The sequence below is a fragment of the Talaromyces marneffei genome, chromosome 4 (genome assembly GCF_009556855.1).
Source record: "Talaromyces marneffei chromosome 4, complete sequence".
NCBI lineage: Eukaryota > Fungi > Ascomycota > Eurotiomycetes > Eurotiales > Trichocomaceae > Talaromyces > Talaromyces marneffei.
Window position 1 is genome coordinate 104,340 of NC_072351.1, and position 19,998 is coordinate 124,337.

Below are 19,998 nucleotides of genomic sequence, written 5' to 3' on the forward strand. Positions count from 1 at the left end.
AATGCTAAGATTATACCGCTAAAGAAGCCGGCCAAGAAAAATTACGCGCTGGCTAAAGCATGGAGACCAATATCATTGCTCTCCACGTTGGGTAAAATACTGGAAGCGGTCGTCGCGGAAAGGATATCATACGCTGTCGAAGAGTTCGGCCTGCTGCCTATAAACCACTTTGGAGCAAGGAAGAGGCGCTCGGCAGAACAGGCACTTCTATTATTGCAAGAAGAGATCTATAAGGCCTGGAGAAATAGGAAGGTACTAAGCCTGGTCAGTTTTGATGTCCAAGGGGCATATAATGGAGTCTTCAAAGAGAGACTGCTGCAGAGACTCAAGGCAAGAGGAATACCTGACCAAATAGTTCGATGGATTGATGCTTTCTGCTCAAGACGCACAGCAAACATCCTGGTTAATGGATCTACAAGCGAACAACGGGAGCTACCACAGGCAGGCTTACCACAAGGATCACCACTGTCCCCAATACTATTCCTGTTCTTCAATGCGGATTTAGTACAACACAGGATAAGTGCCTCCGGAGGAGCAATTGCATTTGTGGATGACTATACGGCATGGGTATCAGGCCCATCAGCAGAAGTAAACCGGGCTAGCATACAAGCCATAATCGACAGAGCCTTGGATTGGGAAAGACGAAGCGGGGCAACATTTGAATGTGATAAAACGGCCATAGTTCACTTCACCCGGACGGCAAGCCGTTCAAGCAGCATACCATTCTTGATTAAAGGCGAAATAGTCGAACCAAAGGAAAGTGCAAAGATTTTAGGAATAGTGATGGATTCCCAGCTACAGTTCAAGGAACACATTGCCAATGCTGCTACCAAAGGACTCACGGCAGCCATGGCGCTGAGAAGGCTAAAGATGACTTCCCCACGGTCAGCAAGACAACTATTTAGAGCTACAGTAGCTCCAGTGACAGACTACGCTTCTAGTGTCTGGATGCATGCCTGTGGAGCAAGGGGAACACAATATTTAAACAGAATACAGAAACATGGAGCTATTGCAGTAACGGGGGCCTTTCGGACAGTAGCAACTGCTGTGGCTGAGGCAGAAGCAGGCATCCAGCCGTTCCACAATCGACATATGGAGAAAGCTATAAAACTACACATCGACATCCAAACACTACCTGAATCAAACCCCCTAGTCAAACTAAGGACTATCACAACCCAGAGGTTCAGGTCTCCGCTACAGAGGATAGCTCGAGCCCTAGAGACAACAACAACAACCGAGCGGATAGAAACTATCCAAGCATTCACAATATCACCATGGACAGCGCGTATACAAACGATACACGAAAAAGACGGGGAACAGACCATTCAAATTGCTAAGAAGGCAATTGGTATCCTAATTGCCACAAGTGCATCTGCTAGATCCGGAATAGTGGGTATAGGAGGCCATATAAGAGACACCCAGGCAGACAATAATGGAACCGACATATCCAGCTTCTCGATCACCCTGGGCAAAAGGACAGAGCAGAATCCTTATACAGCAGAACTAGAAGCGATGGCGGTCGCCCTAGAACGAGTCCCTCCTGGGGCATGCTGTAGATGGATATCTATCCTTAGCAGTAATAGATCCGCAGTGGCAGCAATCAGCCAACCCCGCCAGCAATCTGGTCAAGAAACCATCCAGCGGATATATAAGCAGATTGAGACCTTATACCGGCGAGGAAACGCAGTAAATGCAATCTGGATACCAGCACATGCAGATATCAACTTGAAACAACGAGCAAAAGCTGAAGCACAGAAAGCGACAGGAACAGAGCATCTGCCGGAGAAACAACCATCCCAAGCTAGATCAACTGCTATCAGGCTCGCCCTTGCGGAACGGCAGCTAGAATGGACTCTCCCAGAGAATGTTGGTAAATACTCAAAGGCTGTAGATGCAGCTCTTCCAGGAAAACATACAAGGAGCTTGTACGACAGATTGAACCGGAAAGAGGCAAAAATCCTGGCCCAGCTTCGGACAGGAATGACAGGGCTCAACAGCTACTTGAATAGGATAGGCGCAGCAGACTCCGATCTCTGCGCATGTGGACAAGCAAGTGAGACAGTGGAACATTTCCTATTCCGCTGCACAAAATGGACAGCGATGAGAGAAGGCATGAACCAATGCACAGAGTCGAGACGAGGTAACCTGTCCTTCTTCCTAGGCGGAAAATCACGCTCCGACCCGGATCGATGGCAACCAGACATGAAGGCCGTCCAGGCAGTAATCAAGTACGCAATTGCAACAGGAAGATTAGAACAGGAACCCGAAGCCGGACCTCCATCAACATAGGGGAAAGGAAGTAATCTATCCCTTCCCAGGTAGATACTGCTGCGGCCGCCGAAGATAGGACACCGCACACTTGGAGAAGATAACCTTTAAGACCATCTACTAGCCAACACCTTTAACAAGGGAAATTCCCCACCCTAAAAAACACCAACCGGAGAACCCGAACACCAAGCTGACACGGTACGAGAACAAATTATGGGCTATCACGAGTTTACGTCGGATCTGTGGGAAATGGATTATGTAATTAATACGCTAGTGCCCTATAGGCTTAGTGCCTCCGGGCGTAATAAACATCTATCTATCTATCTACATTCGCGAATACCTATCTATGCCCAGACCCGAGACGCACACCGGCACGCAGTGCCACGCACAGACATACGTACGGTACCCACATCATATGATCGCCGAGCAAAAGTATGTACAGAGTAGTTACTATTACGGAGTAGGGGCTGAGTAACCCTCGGGCGAGGATTCTCGCTGCGCTGAACATTGCAGTATGATTGATTTGAGGGTGGTGCCCAGAAATTTAGTGCGGCCACTACCGGTAGCAATCCAGCGTTGTTTACCGGCCGGTAGCTTCGCGCTAAGAATCCTCATCTGGGCTGGGGTTCCTGAGATAAAAGCGTGCTTGAGACGCTCGACGTTATAATGTGTATTGTCGAGGCTCGAATGATATTCATACAACTAACACCCTAAATCATACCTATTTCGTATAAAAGATGCTTCCGCCTGCTGTCGCACTGTCTGTACCGATTTGGACGCCTGGGGAAGTAATTTCAGCGCATTGAGCATTGTATCCTGCATATGCTCCGCGACACCATAATCCAGCCAGTCGTTTTCAAGATCCCTTTCAACAGCCTTCCATAAAATTCGCACCCCGGCAACAACGTGGTGGGGGTAAGGGTCGATGGCAATCAAGGGTACCTTCCTTGTCAATTCTAGTGCTGCGGCTCTCCCATCCTCCTCCGCAAGTTGTATACCATGTTGTTCTTCCCCCACTGGTCTGCGAGGAACAAGATAATGATTATTTAGGCCAAATATGAGGCAATTGAATAAGCTGCCTTCGGCATCTGCTTTGACAACTTTCAGCTTTTCTAATAGATCCATGCGACCGGCGATTTCCACCGCGTCCAACATGACCAATATGCTGAGGTTATAGTGTAATATGAGCTCATCTAGATATAGACTCGCTTAGCTTGGGTGAATTTGTGGAATTGAAGCCGTAAAGCTTATAAGAAGCGGAGAGTGATACACTTACACCAACGGAGCTTCGTCTTGTGGCTGAAAAATTGAATACGGCGCTCACAAGCAATTAATAAATCATGATAGGTGAGACTATATTGATTGATTGCATCCACTGCTGTATCGAAAGCCACTTGGACGGTTTCGTCTTCCCTTCCCTCTCGGAGGGCTTCCTTGACCAATGCGGCTGCTTTCCAGACGAACAATTTCCACGAGGCCGCTGATGCAATGATTTGATTGGCTCTTTCTTCGGTGATATGAATTCCTTGTGCTCTCCAGGCTTCGGTTTCCTCGTGAAACACGTTGGTACAAGTGCGAACGAGTCGCCAGGATGGCTCTTGTTCCAAGCCAAGACTCAGTCCAGGCGATAACAGGGATTTGGTGTTTAACGTGAGTGATGACGATGTATCAAAGGTCATTGCCGCCCAATAAATCATGCTTTCAATCCCCAGAAAATCTCTCGTTACTGGTGCTGGGCTGGTAGTCGTATTTGGTAGCGTTGCTGATGAAATTGAAGTAACCTTGGATCCGTTGAATTCGAGGCTTTTCTGGAGTGCACGTAATGTGAGTACCTGTTGCAGGGCTACTTGAACGCAGAATTGCGCTGGGATACCATCATTTTCTTCTTCCTCCGACACTCGAGCTGGAATTGGCGTGAGTGCAAAGAGAAACAAGGTCAAGGCTGACCGATAACAAGGGCGATTGATGACTCGAAGAATGTCGCGTCGTACCTCTCTCCAGAGGCTCTCAACTATATCCATAACTGAAAGTTCGCTCAACGCTGACGATTCTTTTAGGGGCAGCCACCTAGCAGAAAATGCGGAGACTGCGCAAGACAAGGAGTGATTGATCTGTCGGTCACTGTCGATCTCGCCAGGAGACTCCCCTTCCTCGGACAAATTCATACCCTGACCTTGTACTCTTTTCATCCAATAGTCACATTCTTGGCAAAGTCTGGAAATGCTGACGGACAAGGCTAATTGCTTCGGGTCCTGACAGCCATTATCACGAAAACTGCTACAGCAATTAGTCAAGGCTCTCATTCACACATACGATGCGCTCAAGAAACGAGCACAGACACGTAAGGACAGCTATAATTCCCCAGCCAAGATCCAAACACATCCTCAAAGATGCCCTCGTATATTTCTCGTAGCCACTCGTGGGTGTCGCCTGGGGTCGATACTGGGTTTTGTCTGTCGTATGAGGGGGTTGTCCCGTCAGTGACTACTAGTCGCTTCCAGCCAGGAGGATTATCACCTTTCGATTGATGGCCGCGTGGAGTATCTGCTCCAATTCTGGACGGAACTTCTGTGACCGACCAAACTTTCCGGTGTCGCACGCGCTTCTGGCGTTGTCGGTGGAGGCTCGTGAACATCTCTGAGGACATCATACTTTCGTTTACTATTGGGCAAGGCTGCCTTCTCAATCCACTGGAATTTGATTAACATGTTGGCTCCTTTGTAGTTCAGGGAATTTGCTACCTCAAAGGTACAATGGCGGCCGCGATTCTGACATCGAGTGCAAGAGTTCATCCACGTCGGACTAGTCAGAGCGGATCGGCCTTTCATCGCATCGCACGCCACGCGAGATTTGCGGCAGGCATCGCAGCTGGAAAATTGCGTGCGCCGGGGGACTAGATGGCCCTTGACGCTGGAAGATGTGAAATCTTTCATGATATATTAACTGGGCATTTACCTGGGGAAATGAAGATGAGGAGAAAAGTTGAGTTGGGGCGGAGACCTGACAAACCGTAGTTGGTGATCCGGGGTCTCCCCATTCAGCGCACGTCCCTCGTGCTTTCTACCATTGTATCGTATCAGCCTATGTGTATGAAAATCGCGATAATCGTATCTGCTCTCTGACATGATATATTTTGTGCAGCAACTTTGCCAAGTATTATTATTTCAGTGGCTGGCTTAGCATGTAGAGCACTACTGCTACGTATCTCCGGAAGAACTCCACGTACAATATATATATATATATATATATATATATCTAATTGACGCACCTAGGTACCGATACTACTTATTTGGGGTCTTTTTTTTCTGGACCGATAAATCACAAACTCGCAAGACAACCTTGTAAAGCTTATAATCCACTGCAGTCCTGGAAGTCATAGAAGTCCACCTCAAGTCTACAACATGTACCTGAACATGGGTGACCGATCCCCCATCTGTGCTATTTGATTGGCATCATATTGGGATACGTCGATCTGGTCACGCCTACGATTTATAGTTTCGTATGACCGACGTAGAATAAGCACGGCAATAATTCCAGCGACACAAAACCCGAGCTCCAAAGCGTGACCGAGGATGTACTTGGGCGCATCCTGTGAACGGTAGAAGTTGGATGCCATTGCTGTCGAATACGAAAAACATTAGCTTTCGGGACCACGGAAAGCGACGAACTGGGGCGCGTGTATTCAGCAAAGTAGAAGAAAGATTTTAAGTTACCTCCAGCCATATTACCCAAACCGATGTGCAATGCCATTCCAGCCGCTCGTTTATAGTCTCCAGCGAGATTGACGGCGATCCACGTGACGTTCCCTGGAAACGCAGGATAGATGCCTAAAGTAGAGCAGGAGCACATTAGATTATCAAATTTACAGAGCAAATACAACAAATAAAACGTACCAACAACGGCGATAAAGACTCCCAAGTAAACAACACCCGGTGCTCCACGTCCGGATGATGCAATGACGACGATGAAGCCAATAGCAATCAGCGACATGAAAAACAGAAGGAACGGAGATCGCTGTTTTCTACGATCAGATAGCCAGGCAGCACCAATAGCAACCACGGCAGCAGTGATGTAGATGGGAACTGTGAGTAGCTGGGCTGTGGATGAGGTGTATCCCAAGTCCTTAATGATGGAAGGCAGAAAGAAAGAGATACCGTAGAGAGGACAAGTAATACCCCAATACACTAGATACAGAACGTATTAGAAGATAGCGAGCAAAGGGGAAAGTTGGATACACACTGAATAAGCCCAGATAAATCTGCCAGTCGGTTAAGGCGTCAATTACATAGCGGGCGCGGAACTTGGTCTCTTCTTGAATGACATCAGCGTGGACGAAGCCTTCGCCGGTGGTTTGGTTTCGCAGTATGGTAATGATGAGTTCTCTCTCCTCCTCAGTGAGGAATTTTGCAGTCTCTGGAAAATCGTGAATGGCAAATGGCGCGATGAGGGAGACTGCAACTGTGAGAAGACCTTCAAGAATAAAGATCCAGCGCCAGCCAGCATATCCACCAACACCGTTCATTTTCTATACTCATTTCAGTAAGTGTACGGACCTTGTGATTGAATAGTATGGATACGTACAGCGATTCCGTAGGCCAAAAGCCCAGAGAATGCGCCGGCGACACTGGCTGCACTGAAGAAAAGAGCTTGGCGATATTGAGCGCGGTCACGAGGATACCACAGGGTGATGTAGTAGGCAATTCCAGGATAAAGGCCAGCCTCTGCGCGATAAAGACTAGATATCAGAAATTCGAGCCTACTACTCATTACCGGTAAACAATGAACTCACCAGCCACTCCCAGGAAAATACGGCACACCAAAAGACCATGATAGTTCTGCACAATTCCCATCAATGTCTGAGCAAGACAGCCGTCAGTAACTTGTAATACATAAGCTTCTACACAGAAAATGGAGCATGAATACCATGACAATGCCCCAGGCAAACATTAGAAGGGGCAGCAATCGTGATGGCCTCAATTTCTTCAACAGTAAGTTACTAGGTAATTCAAACGCCACGTATGTGAAGAAAAACACCGTTACTGTGTGTTGATTAGCATCTTGATCCATCACATCAGGAATAGTAGGCCAAAACATACGAGAGAGACTGTATTGCTGCCCTGTCATGTGCAAATCAGTAAGCATTCCTTCGATCTTTGCATTGCCGATATTGCCGCGATCCAGAAAGGCAAGCAAATATAAGGTAGCAAGCATGGGTATTAGCCGGAGGTCCATCTTGCGCAGAAGCTTGTTCTCCGTCTCCCTTGAGTGCAACGGATTGTGGATTCCATTTTCGATAGCGCTGGCACTAGGCTTTTCCGTGTCGGAGTGGGTAGGAGAAGACATTGTCATACAGTATAGAGTCGTGCTGTGAGAGAATAAACCAGCAAGATTCTGGTATCTTGTCACTGAAAACACAGCGGGAAGTCGAGATGACTTGGTTGTTAAATAGTCGTTCCATTCTTTGTTGCTCGGTATCTGCCAAGCTTCCCCTCATTCTCGGGGTATGGCCCACAGCTAGATAGATACCTGGGGAAATGGCTCCAGATCAAGGCCACGAGCTGTTCGAAGTACGGAGTATGTATCGGATCCGAAATTGTGGGACGACGCCATCTCCGTCAATGACCACACCAATGGCCACATGTAGGTACGTAGCCACTGATCAAAGAACCCGGGTACGAAGCGGTTTGCAAAACACACCGAAGGGGTTTAGCTGCCGCAGACTCCAGTGGAGTCGTGGACTAAGAAAAACGCTAACGCAGTAAACTACCTTGGGGGCGTCTGAGCAGCTGAGATAAGGAATTCTGTTGTGATTATCCCGGGGTTCTTCCCACTTACGTAGGATCGTTCGGATCCGAACCACGGAAGTGCCTTCGGGTCCGGTGTCTGTGCAGGGACTTGCAAAGATGGCATCAAAAATGCGGGGAACGTGGGAATCAATGCAGAAAGATGGCTTTCAGCTAAGACATATTTGCCGAGATGGAGATCTAAGATACCCCAGATTTGCAAAATTTCTCCACTAGCTTACTGTACATCCATCCATCCTCATAGCATGACATGGCAGATCGATCCGACGCCATGCTTAGGACGAAAGAGCCGTGACACCATCAAGTCAACACAAGTCATGAGAACCTCTAATTCGAAGTGTTTGCAACATCATCAATCTTCAAGTAAATCTCACCACATCTGTATATTAAATATTATACAATAACTTGGTTAAAGTCGTATGGTTTGCAGTACTTGGTGCCAATCTCGAACAACGAAAGTTCTACATGTGGACGGGATCTTTAGACACCATAGTTGGACCAAACGTCATGAACCAGCTAAAGAAACTGCTTGCTAATTTTAACAACTCTGCCCTGGGTATTTTGGAATATATCGATATTCTTGGTTCATCTATTCGAGATGGAGAGATGATTGTCACTAGGGTTATGGTTAGATAAATTCAATTACTTGTGAGGAGCAAGGTATGCCTCGATAATTGACGTGGTAAGTTAACATATACACAGAAACAATATGCTCCCATTTTTTATTGTCCAAGAAAATATATGTTTGTCCATGAGAGTATTCTCTGTACTCGCCCCGAAAAGAGTGGACGAATTAGAATTGAGATTTGGGTTAAAGCGTATTCTAGGCTTTGGAGCTTGAGACATCCTGGTATCTGAGGAGGCTATGATAGCTATATCATGATCAAAAATGGTAAACTACGTGCTCTAGATCTACCCTATATTGACAATAACACACTGTATTTCCCTGGAACGTCACATATGTATCTAGCAACGACTGACAGATGGTATATAGGTATTGGATAGTTAATCCTGGGAACCAATTTGATAAGACTGCCCGCTGGTATTTCGAAGCTGAAATGCGATAGGTATGGCTCGAGTTCAGACGAATATTTTCCATTACAATAACAAAAACCGTCTGACAGTATAGAATTGTCTCTGGTTCACTTACCCCGTCCGATAATTTTCGTGCTACCTACATAGATTCTCATCGTTTTCTGTAGAATGCCTAAGATTGTACGCCTTGTGCACGCAGGCTGTTAGCCAAATTGTAAAATTAAAGTGCAACTGAGTGGTAAATCTTACACTGAGAATAGTAGTCATTATAAAAGGTACAGGTCCATCCACTAGGGCAGACGGTTGGACCTGTATATTCAGAACCACCGCACTGACCGTACGGTGCCGCGGTAGCACTGGTACCTGATGTGGTGGTTGTTACGACCGAAGATGTACGGGTAGTTGACGATGAGGTCGACTTTATGCTCGAGGTCGTTATGGTTGCAGAAGTCGATTTCGTGATAGATGATGTAGATGAAGTAATACCGGTTGCTGATGTTTTTGTCCCAGACGCTGTTGATGATGGTAGGCTGCCACTAGGTTCTCCATACCAAATCCCCCTTCCATTGGTTCCAACGAAGACTCTTCCATAATTGGACATGTCTCCATTGACCACGTTGGCTGATGACGAGCCAAATCCATGCGTAGCATCAGAAATCATTTGCCAATTAACACCAATATCCTCAGTCTTGAACAAGGCAGTGACACCGTCAATAGTGAAGAAACCGAATATGACAGGATATGATCCCGTAGTTGCCGCTTTACCAAAACCAAAGCTCCAGCCAGCCGTGCAGGAACTGCCTATTTGCGTGAAAGTCGAGCCCGAATTTGTTGAATGCCAAAGCCCAGTATCCGTTGAAGCCCAGACATCGCCAGCGATAGATGGATGAGCCCGGATGGTATTAACAGCAGCGCTAGAGCCAAGACTAACAGTTTTGGTAAATGACACACCACCATCAGTAGATGTATAGAAATTACCCGCATGTCCTCCGTAGAACACGGTGTTGTTCGACTTATCGGATGCGATTACTGCTGATGATGGCAAACCAGACACAGTGCTGAAACTACTGCTATATTTCGAGATGAGAGGACTACCTGTTGTTGATGTTAAAAGCACAGTATCCCCATCAGCAGAAATGGCAACGCTTCCAGGCACTGTGCTGGACGATGCCGCATAGTCGGCAGACCATGTCAAACCGAAATCAGTGGAGATTGAAACGGTAGGCAAAGTTGAACTTGATCCAGAACGCACTATGTAAGATGGCTTGTTGCCAGCGTAATCTATCCCATTCGTCGAGCTGTAAGTAGGATCGTGGAAATATTGGTTCGGCGCTTTGTCGAGGTCGGAATGATAAAAGCCTCCATCGTCTCCCACAGCGGATAGAAGGGGTGGCCCTCCTGGAGGTGAGATAAGACCAAGCACGGCCATTTCCTCGATACCAACAGCAAGTGACTTCACTGTAACATTATGATTGGAATCCCATTTCAATAAATCATGGCCACCGTAGATAGTCGCTCCGGTACCATATAGCCAGTGGTTTGAATCAAACGGGTCGATTGCTAGCGCCTCAACCATCCATCCCACACTAACTGGAAATTGAGCCGTTGAAGTATTATCTTGCAGCCAGGGGGCGTTCGAAATGTCATAATTGTAGTAGTAATTAAGGTTGGGATATCCATTCCAAGCCCAGATTGGGGACCATGTCGCACCCGAATCTAGGCTTCTCCATATGAGTTCATCGGGCCACCAGCAGTTCAAGGCCGCCACCATAACAGTACCAGGAACTTGCAAGTCAACAGCTAGACCTCCATATCCATAGTTAGTGCTGGCCATTGGAGTTGGGCTGATATCGGTCCAGACGCCTGTCGAGATATTATACTTGTGTACAGTGCCATTCGTACCATCGTAAGGGCCGGCGCCATTGGAGTATGAGATGTACAATGTCTTTTCGACTGGGGATAAGATGCCCTTATGTGGAAGAAATCCATACATAGGCTCTCCCGAAACCCAAGCCCCTAAAACGACGTACCGTCAAAAGTGGCTTGTGAGAGAGGCGGGGGGACACTTACATGTTACACCACCATCTTCAGACTTGAAGACTGACTTTCCAGTATCGACAACACCTGATCCCGTTAAGTCCAACTTCTGGGTAATTTAAACCGTTAATCTAGCTTACCGACGAAGATTCTTGGTGTTAGAGACCCTTTGGTCCCAGAAGTTGTGTCAAATGTCACCCACGCAATTCCCACGGGATCTGCAGTATAGGATGAACTAGCGTTTTGGAAATAAGTACCTAGAGGGCTTTCAGAGTCTTCTTCTAATTCATATTATTGAAGCCAGAACTGGACGCCCTTACCAGTCCAGGTAAAGGAAGTGACGTTGGACCATGTAACACCATAGTCCGTACTTTTCCACAAGCCATGTCCGCTCCTAGCTCCAAAATAGACGATACTATTTTTATTGGGGTCGACCGCAAGACGCTAGATTTAACATTCCCATCAATGGTCGACTCAAGGCCACAAAAAGAAGATCGGCTTACCTCTCCGACGCCACGACCAGGCATGTTTCCTCCAACTTTGAATGGCAACACTGTCTCCTGCCATGTGGTTCCACTATCTGTTGATCGCAAAATGGAGCCAGGATTGGGGTCCCAATCATTTGTGTACATACCAACAGCAAGATACAAGCGCTTGGTGTCTACCGGATCTGTGGCAAGGGCATCAATTCCCCAGTTGTGCCTGATCATACTCAATTAGCCTAGTATTCCTCTTTGGTCGTCAGTGTAGTAGATAATTTACCAGTTACTATTATTTACCGAATCTAGCAGAGGCGTCCATGTATCATCCTGGTTGAGGCGATATGGGCCTCCAATATCGGTGCGGGCATAAGCAACGCCGGGAACTGACGGGTTAAAAACGATGCTGGGAGTGAAACCTCCTCCACCTGTGAGGAAAAGATCCCATATCCTATCAGCCAAATTTCTCTGATGAGCAACATATGCAAGCACACACCTCCTGTCTTTACGTTTTTCCATGTATAGGCTTGCAATACGGCACTACTGACTGAAGTAGCCAGCAAGCAAACAGTAAGGAGAGATGGCCCTCCTACACCAAATGTCATGGTGTAAATAAAGAGGTCAATCGATGGTGGGCATCAACTTAAGCATGCACAGGTGCTCGATGGAATAAAAAGGTGTACATAAACAGCTATAATGGATATCCGATGGTAGGATCCATCCATTGATAAATAAATGCAATTTAGACTTTAGAATATCTACAACAAGTCTTGGATTGATCATTTGTCTCCACTTCTCGGTGCTGTTGTTTTCTGCTCGCTGATATATGCTGGCGCTATTGGTGGATTAAAGGTTGAATACCACCATCTGAAGTTACTTTTTTACTGACGGAGACGGAGGATGATTTCCGTGTCTTTTTCAAACCGATCCATCTCGGCTCTAACACCGAAAAAATAGTTGAAAATTTAAACATAAGAAATATAAATACTACGCCCATTCCGTATTTTGATCGTAAAATCTGTGTGGCATTGTTCAGAGGAATATTACTGGTGAAAACTGCTCTCTCGTGTTGCAACCAGCGCGGATACTCGGGATGAACACGTTATGTGCTTTCGATGGACGAATGTAAAGGCCAGATCCCCTGTCATATAAACCCTGTTTTAATGATTTATGAGAGTCTGAGAAAGGAAGCCAATATATTAAGGATAGAGTAACGACCAATTCACTAGGAATACATCAGGTCAAATGTCCTCCTGCCCAGCAATAAGTTTCCTTGTTCTGAATAGCATTATCCGTTTCCGGTTGAATTTTCCTATTTTATATCCCTAGGGTTTGGGCAAGAAGAACAAGCATAATTAAAAATGGGTATGGCTACCTTTCATATAACATTTAGTGCCTTCACTACAGTTGGTTTGACGCATACTCCAGTCATAGATTCAAGTAACCCGATAATGCCGACAACCCGCGATGAGATACATAACCATTGTCCGTTTGTGTTCTATCTAACTATCCGATGGTTAGAGAAGTGACCATTACATGCAATGAAATATATAAAGTGTGTGAATTATCTCTAGAGCCATTTAGTGCTTGTTTCAGGGACGTAAATGTCGTGTGATAAGGTACCTATCATTGTCTCTAATATAAGAGATGGGTTAAGGTTACAACACTTTCGGTTATGAAGGCAGATTGGGTCTGTCTTCGCTGTGTATTGCCCGTCTTCCGACATGAGTTCAATCCTCCAAGTATCCCCATTTCGGGCTAAACGAGCACATGTGAGCAGAAAATCGACCTCGAAAACTTCCTCCAGCCCTTGGTCTCTACGGAGTTGTCTCACGTCATTCGGCAGTTCATCAAGAAGAACGTCGAACGAAGAATTGTCGATAGTAGTAGCCTAATACAATGTTAGGAACGTCCAAGAGCCACTGGCCATTTTACTGCTGTTAGTTACATCCCAGGTTGGTTATTCCTGAGTAGGTGATTGAAACCTTGGTCCAGCCCACTCAGAGATCCCTCTTCTGAACATCAGGAAGAGCAGCCTAGGATATGACAGGAGCCGCAAGCTTATGCTTTGCTGAGAGGTCTCCCCGTTGTAGAATGTGGCCACTTCCGCCATGTTTCAAATGCTTTATGAGAACTATGCATTCTTTTCTATTGGGATTATTCCTTGCGAGTACTTGAACGAACATATTTCAGAGGAGAAAAAGTTTGCAAAAGCAGGCTCAACAAGGCTGGGCTATTAGTTTTAGGCAGAGCCTCGTAGACCTTTTAAAGTTGTGTTTGAAAGCTCAATAACAAATTAATGAACTAGATAATCCGCCAGGAATAGCATTAAGGGTAGACGAAACCGACAGCTTATGCTCAGGCTAGTGACCTACAAAAAAAAGACATAGTGCTACAGCGTGAAAAAGGAACGAGTTGTAATGTAAAGGAATCATGCCCTTGATGAAACTGATTTCCCACAATTTAAATCACACTATGTATTACAAACTTTCATTCCTGGCAAATGACAGACGTTACGAAATGGAGTAAAACCATGATCCAATCATGCTGAATGGTGGTGTCGCTACTTGTAGTCCTCCTAGAACTGATCCACAAGTAGCTGGAAGTCGTTATCATCTTAATATGGCTACAGGGCTTTGCTGACAGACTTCCTGAGAAAGAATCACCTATCACGTCCTTACCACCAATCTCAGTCTCATCTCCGGTTGCACGTTTCTCCCCTCCTAGCTTTGATAACTGGGATCGCGTGCCTACATATCCAAACAAGATAGTTAAAATCACCCCATACAATGGTTAGGATAAAAAGTCAGCCTGTGTGATTATTACTACATCCTGAACAGTAAAGTACGTTGTCCTCATCAGCTTGCATGAGCTTTTGATCAAGTATATCCGGAAAAGATGATCTCTTATTAGTTAATAAAGTGCCATCTGATGGCGGAACATCAAGTATATATAATTATGACATCGAAATATAGTTTGTGTTAGACTAATGGAAGACGATTGTAGGGAGGATTTATACATGGAAATATCAGTGGTGAGAATTTGCACAAACATCAATAAGTGCAAATTCAACAGTGATTTGTAGTGGCCAATAAGATCATACTAACAAAGTAAATGGAACGAGAGTATTAACGAACAGATTTTTTTTTCTTTCTTTTTTTTCTGCTTAGGGTTGTGGGTTTCGATGGATGCATCAAACATTTAGCTCCGTCGCTTCACGCTCAGTATGGTACGAGGAGGTATCATCGAATCGCCCATCCATACGTTCGGCGGACGTTTGTCCAAAAATTTGATATTATATTTCATAATAATAGTTGCAATGATCAATTTAATCTCATGGCTGGCGAAGTAACGGCCGGGACACCCATGCTAGATATAATGTTAGTCGGGTTGAATACTTGAACTGCTGCAAAAAGATAACTGATTGGGGGAAACATACTCGACCATGTCCAAATGGAAGAAAGTTTTCACTGGTTTCAACAGCAGGTGGCATGGGCCGCCCTGTGAACGGATTCAAACGAAATGGATTGAAAGTGTTTGCATCCTTATATATCTCTTCGTCACGATGCATATTATGCATATCGGTAGCAATCTTCGTGCCCTTGGGGAGTGACACACCGTTAAGCAGAATTCCATTTTCAGATTTTACTTCTCTGATCAATCGCACAATAGGACCCGACAAGCGCATGCTCTCACGGAGGACATTATCAGTGAATTTCAGGTTGTCCACGGCAGGCTTGGTCCATTTGCATTTATTTTGCTGATAGGTCGTGCTAACTTCTATCTTCATCATGCTGAATACATTGGGTCGCGATAATGAGTCCAGCAACAAATTCACCGTTGTGAAGGACGAGGTATGGATGCCTGCAAAGTTCATCGTCATCAATCGTGCGTATATGGTTTCCGGGTCCAGTTCGCGCGGGATTTGGGAACGGATAGCCTCCTGGACAATCCACATGGCGAAGACATTGCGTTTGTTTGAGAATTTTCCGTAGGTATTAATCTCCATCTGGGCCTCTTCCAGATAGCTTTTGATCAACGGCATTGCAAATCCCTTACCGCGCCAGTACAAGAACCAACAAGGAATAGATAGTATCGGGCCTATAAGAGGCTTTGCCCAGCTTGGAAGCACGCGGATAACGGCCGATATCGCATGAATGCTAGTCACATAACGTCTAGTGTTATTCAAATACCTTTGGTCGGCACAGAGAGGGTTGCCAACAGAGATCTTGTTGAATGTACGGGTCACTAGCATCAATACTGTGTCCCACACTTCAACGCCCTGCCATTCTTCCGTATCAGATCCCCAATTCTTCAATAGACCCTCTTCTATCTCCTGGACTAGATTGTCCGTAAGATTTGGCAGTTCCCGGGTGAGAACTTTATGAATGAGCTTGACGTGTGCCGGGAAGTCGAGAATGTGCCCACATGGCATCGTATAAAGTGATTCAACGGCATCGAAGCCAGTCGCCCTATGGTCAAGGACATCTGACCTTTCCTTGAAGAACCACCTGCGTTGATTTTTCGGCACCAGCACCAAGGGAATAGATATCGTTGAGATTTTTGTAACGAAGTCTTTGCTGCTATACTATTAGTGATAGCACATCTGGGTCAGCTTCCCAACCATGGTTATCGTCACTATGATCTATAATCTCACCTTGAAGTAAGCATCAGCAAAAAGCTGTCGCCCTTTAATAAAAGTCCACAGCTTGGAGCGTGCATCAGCACATAGGCCATTCCTTCTACCAAACCAGAATACTTGAGAAGACTTTATAAGTCTCTTTGCACCCTTCCGTTTTATGCTCTTTCGCAAAAACTGAAGGGCGATTGTCAATAGTGTAGGAAGTATAAACAGACTCCAGATAGTATGCGCAGCCATGTTTCTCTTTGGTCTTGAAAGTATATTGTTCGGGTGAGCGAATATTCATCTAATAACACCAGACAGCACCGGTGAGAACTACTCAGAAAAGCATACGCTGAAATATAGGACTTTCCATAGGGATAGATAGGTGCTAACAACCAGAAATAGTCTAATAGATCTGCGTTCGATTCATTGTACCTGCGTTATAAGACCATGATAACCATTTACTAATGCCCTTTTTCATTGTGCCATGGGTCATTCCAACTACCCATAGAGACATCTCTCGCCTCTAATTTGTCGAGTCTAGAGCTGAATTTGCCACTTCATTGTAAAAGAAAGACTAGGCTCTATCAGTTTCGACTGAGAACGCCTCGTCGGAAGAAGTCTCTCGTCTATTATTGTTATTTTGTCTCGCATTAGAGGAAGTCTTTGTTGGGATATCGGCCTGAGGTTAGTGTCCTTTCCTAAAAAATTGAAATTTGGTGAACATCCGCACCCTAGTTCTTTGATGAGCTTCCTTTGTCGTCGTTTTCGAGTCCAAGCTTGGGAACCCTATCATCAACAAAGAACGTGGATGTGTCTACTAAATCAAACTTGGCGACTACTTATGGTTACTACCACAATGAATATTCGAGATTACGCCATGACACTCTGATTCATTTGAGAGCTCGATCGGCACATATTCCGTTCAAATCAAAGTGTTTTTGGAACCCAGTTTACCTGGAACCTAAGCGCAGGATAGATAGTCCAGCAGGGTAAGATTAACTACTCTATCATCAAGTGGGTTGGGGGAATTGAAGCAATACTTTCGATACTTCATCTAGCAAGACACTTGTTAATATCCCTAGCCTTCATCTTCAATACGGGCTAAAAACGGAATAGATATGTTCGAGTATCCAAAGAGTTCTACTCAACTAATTCCATCATCCCTGTCCATAGATCCAATAGTAAACCATCCACCCCCCCTTCCCATGGATTTAACGAGAGAAATTCAGGATTATATTCTACAAGACTGATAAGTTGGGCTTTTCCAAGGTTCTCCTGATTACGAGAGTCTACCCATCAAAAGGAATCAAACCCATCTTTAGAGTTACATTCCGTACGTACTCAGTCGAGGATGACCATCTGTATATCTTTCACCCGAATCGCCACACATATTAATTTATACAGCAAGATTGCCCAAAGCATACCGTAGTTTCTGAAACGAAATACGAGCACCCTAGTTTCATAAGGCTCGCAAACATCGATCCTCAGATTGACTATTGCCCGGAACTTCAAATGTCAGGGGGGCATTCTTACTCAGAAATTGACACAAACCCCCACGATAGACGTTTTCTCTTTCAAGGAAAAGTATAGGCCTCATATTCGCGGGTCCGGAGTGGGTTAGCCCTTGCCGCAGTGCTGAGCCTTGATGGGCCATAGAAGTCGACGAAGGGTCGATCAAAGAGACCGTCGAGTCATGTGCTATTGCCCGTGGCGACCGTGATCTCAAGCTTCTATCGAAGAATTCGTTGGGTGAGCTTTAGAAAGTCAGCTGCGTCTCCCCATTAACCCTAAATAGGAAACTCCAGTGAGTACAATACACCAAATTGTCACTATATCGTTTTGTTGGCAGCTAATGCTGACCGTACAAATTATATTGGTTTCGAGCGGGTGTGGAAACGGATGCCGCTGATGATGGATAACGGGGGCTAAGGGTCTTTCTTGATATTTGGTGTCTCTGGGGAATGGATGCTTCCAAGCCTTCTTTGCCTCTGGGTATTAAGAGCTAGCTACATTCACACCTCAGTCCATGCCCTTCCTTCTGTTTTAAAAACATCTTGATGGATTCAGGACAAAGTGCCGGGTAGACCTTGTACAGATGTCTGGCCGAAACCTCCTTTCGGCGCAAAGGCGCCCACCACACACCAAGTTGCACTATTTTGTTCAGATACCATTCCAACCTATTCTACAAGCTTTGGTAGTGTGCTTTAGACGATACTAAACCGGAATGAGGGGAATGTTCGGCACTAAGAAGCTCGAACGTGGCTTTCACTGCACCCAGTTAGCCGAAGGGAAGCCAGCAAGAACCCACAGTCACCGAAAGTAAAGCTCATGAAGCAAAAAATTGGGTAGGGACTTCCGATTCCTAAAGATAGCAACGGGAATAAAGAAGATCTATCACTAGGTTGCATTGAAGGTGATAATAGTCCACTGGAGAATTGAGACTGCAATGGAGAGGTGTGGAGACGACACTCAGTGTCCAGAAAATACCCTAATTATCATTCGTAAACTTTGCCAACAGCTATACAACTTCTTTCCTGTCTTATAAGAATGATTGGGGCTATTAATAATCTTCCATGATTGCATTGGCAGCCATAACTTGCTGGTAGACAAAAATCGAGTCCTGTCGGATTGGCGGGTTTACTCCCGGCTAACCCTGAATGTATTTTACAAGTATAAGAAAAGAAGAAGTGACTAGCAAGATTGTCTCTGTTCAGTTCTCTGTCTCTCCGTCTACATGATGTTCCAAAGCCGGGTTCTTATAGACATTCTGGTGAGCTGATTTTGTGTATGGTCGACGTAATTTGTGATCTATCATGAGGGGTAAATCTGGGGGCCATAATGTAGAGCTTCTGATTGACTGCCTCATTTGACTGCTCCTGGATATCCGGATTATCTAACAAGTCCTCGGCGCTGTTGTAGTCTAACTTGCCTATCTCCATATCTAGCCTACGGGGCAAATACTCACCACAGGGGCTACCGGTATCCTTGCTGTCTCTGCTACAATTGGAGAGTGAGTATATCATGACTCTGAAGGAGAATGATCGAAAAATCAACTCGCCAGCTGAGGACCAATACATGTCTATTTATGAAACCGACCGATTCACTCCATGCTTTGCTGGTAATGGTTCGCCTCGGTGTTCGCATTGTCTAACGTATTACGAATTTTGGCAAGGTTGTACGTATAGGCTGCCGTAAACGTTTCATAGTATTACAAGATATCAGGCAGGTGTACTTGAACAGCAATAACAAAGTAGATAATTGTACACACCCAGACATTGCAAACCCCATGGACTTTGCAAGACGTTTCAAATAGTGTTCGGTAATTTCCCGTTTTCTTATTGTTAATTTTGGGAATACGAACCTTAGAAGCTTCCAATGTGGGACAGGATTGTGTGAAGCTACCCTATGAACCCCCCTCCCAATCCACAACGCTTCATTGCATTTCTTTGATGAGACTTGGATGTACTATTCATATATCATTTTCGATGTTTTCGTCGAGAAGATAGAAAAGAATGGGACACAAAGCATACTTGCTGTTTCGGGGTAGAGAATGCCCAGCTGTTCGCGCTAGTCCATAAGCGGGAGGCTGCCGGTCCCGGCTCTCAATTTCCACCAATGGCCTTCTTTTCTTCAAATTCCAGTCTGTTCCACAGCCAGACAAATCTTCAAGTTCGAAGACTTTCGTGCTTACAGCCTACAACTCTTAGCAGGGTGCCTGCTATTATTAACTACTGTCTTACAGACTGAT

At 45.5% G+C, this 19,998-nt stretch overlaps 4 protein-coding genes across 4 annotated transcripts; all 4 read right to left on the reverse strand.

Moving 5' to 3' along the window:
• Nucleotides 1-2,721: 2,721 nt before the first annotated feature.
• EYB26_005100 (uncharacterized protein) lies at nt 2,722-5,201 on the reverse strand (the record flags this gene model as incomplete). Its single annotated transcript, XM_054264390.1, has 6 exons — nt 2,722-2,970; nt 3,037-3,461; nt 3,545-4,542; nt 4,608-4,721; nt 4,786-4,958; nt 5,010-5,201. The coding sequence occupies 6 exons, from the start codon at nt 5,199-5,201 to the stop codon at nt 2,722-2,724; spliced, it is 2,151 nt and encodes a 716-aa protein (XP_054120365.1).
• Nucleotides 5,202-5,662: 461 nt separating this feature from the next.
• Nucleotides 5,663-7,611, reverse strand: EYB26_005101 (uncharacterized protein; the record flags this gene model as incomplete). Its single annotated transcript, XM_054264391.1, has 8 exons — nt 5,663-5,886; nt 5,982-6,095; nt 6,162-6,452; nt 6,508-6,793; nt 6,850-6,989; nt 7,058-7,124; nt 7,192-7,307; nt 7,365-7,611. The coding sequence occupies 8 exons, from the start codon at nt 7,609-7,611 to the stop codon at nt 5,663-5,665; spliced, it is 1,485 nt and encodes a 494-aa protein (XP_054120366.1).
• A 1,716-nt stretch (nt 7,612-9,327) lies between these two features.
• EYB26_005102 (uncharacterized protein) lies at nt 9,328-12,228 on the reverse strand (the record flags this gene model as incomplete). The annotated part of the gene is made up of 7 exons (XM_054264392.1): nt 9,328-11,123; nt 11,178-11,231; nt 11,285-11,401; nt 11,465-11,588; nt 11,648-11,846; nt 11,907-12,051; nt 12,120-12,228. The coding sequence occupies 7 exons, from the start codon at nt 12,226-12,228 to the stop codon at nt 9,328-9,330; spliced, it is 2,544 nt and encodes an 847-aa protein (XP_054120367.1).
• A 2,596-nt stretch (nt 12,229-14,824) lies between these two features.
• Nucleotides 14,825-16,502, reverse strand: EYB26_005103 (uncharacterized protein; the record flags this gene model as incomplete). Its single annotated transcript, XM_054264393.1, has 3 exons — nt 14,825-14,992; nt 15,063-16,211; nt 16,281-16,502. 3 exons carry the CDS (start codon nt 16,500-16,502, stop codon nt 14,825-14,827), a joined length of 1,539 nt encoding a protein of 512 aa, XP_054120368.1.
• Nucleotides 16,503-19,998: the final 3,496 nt, after the last annotated feature.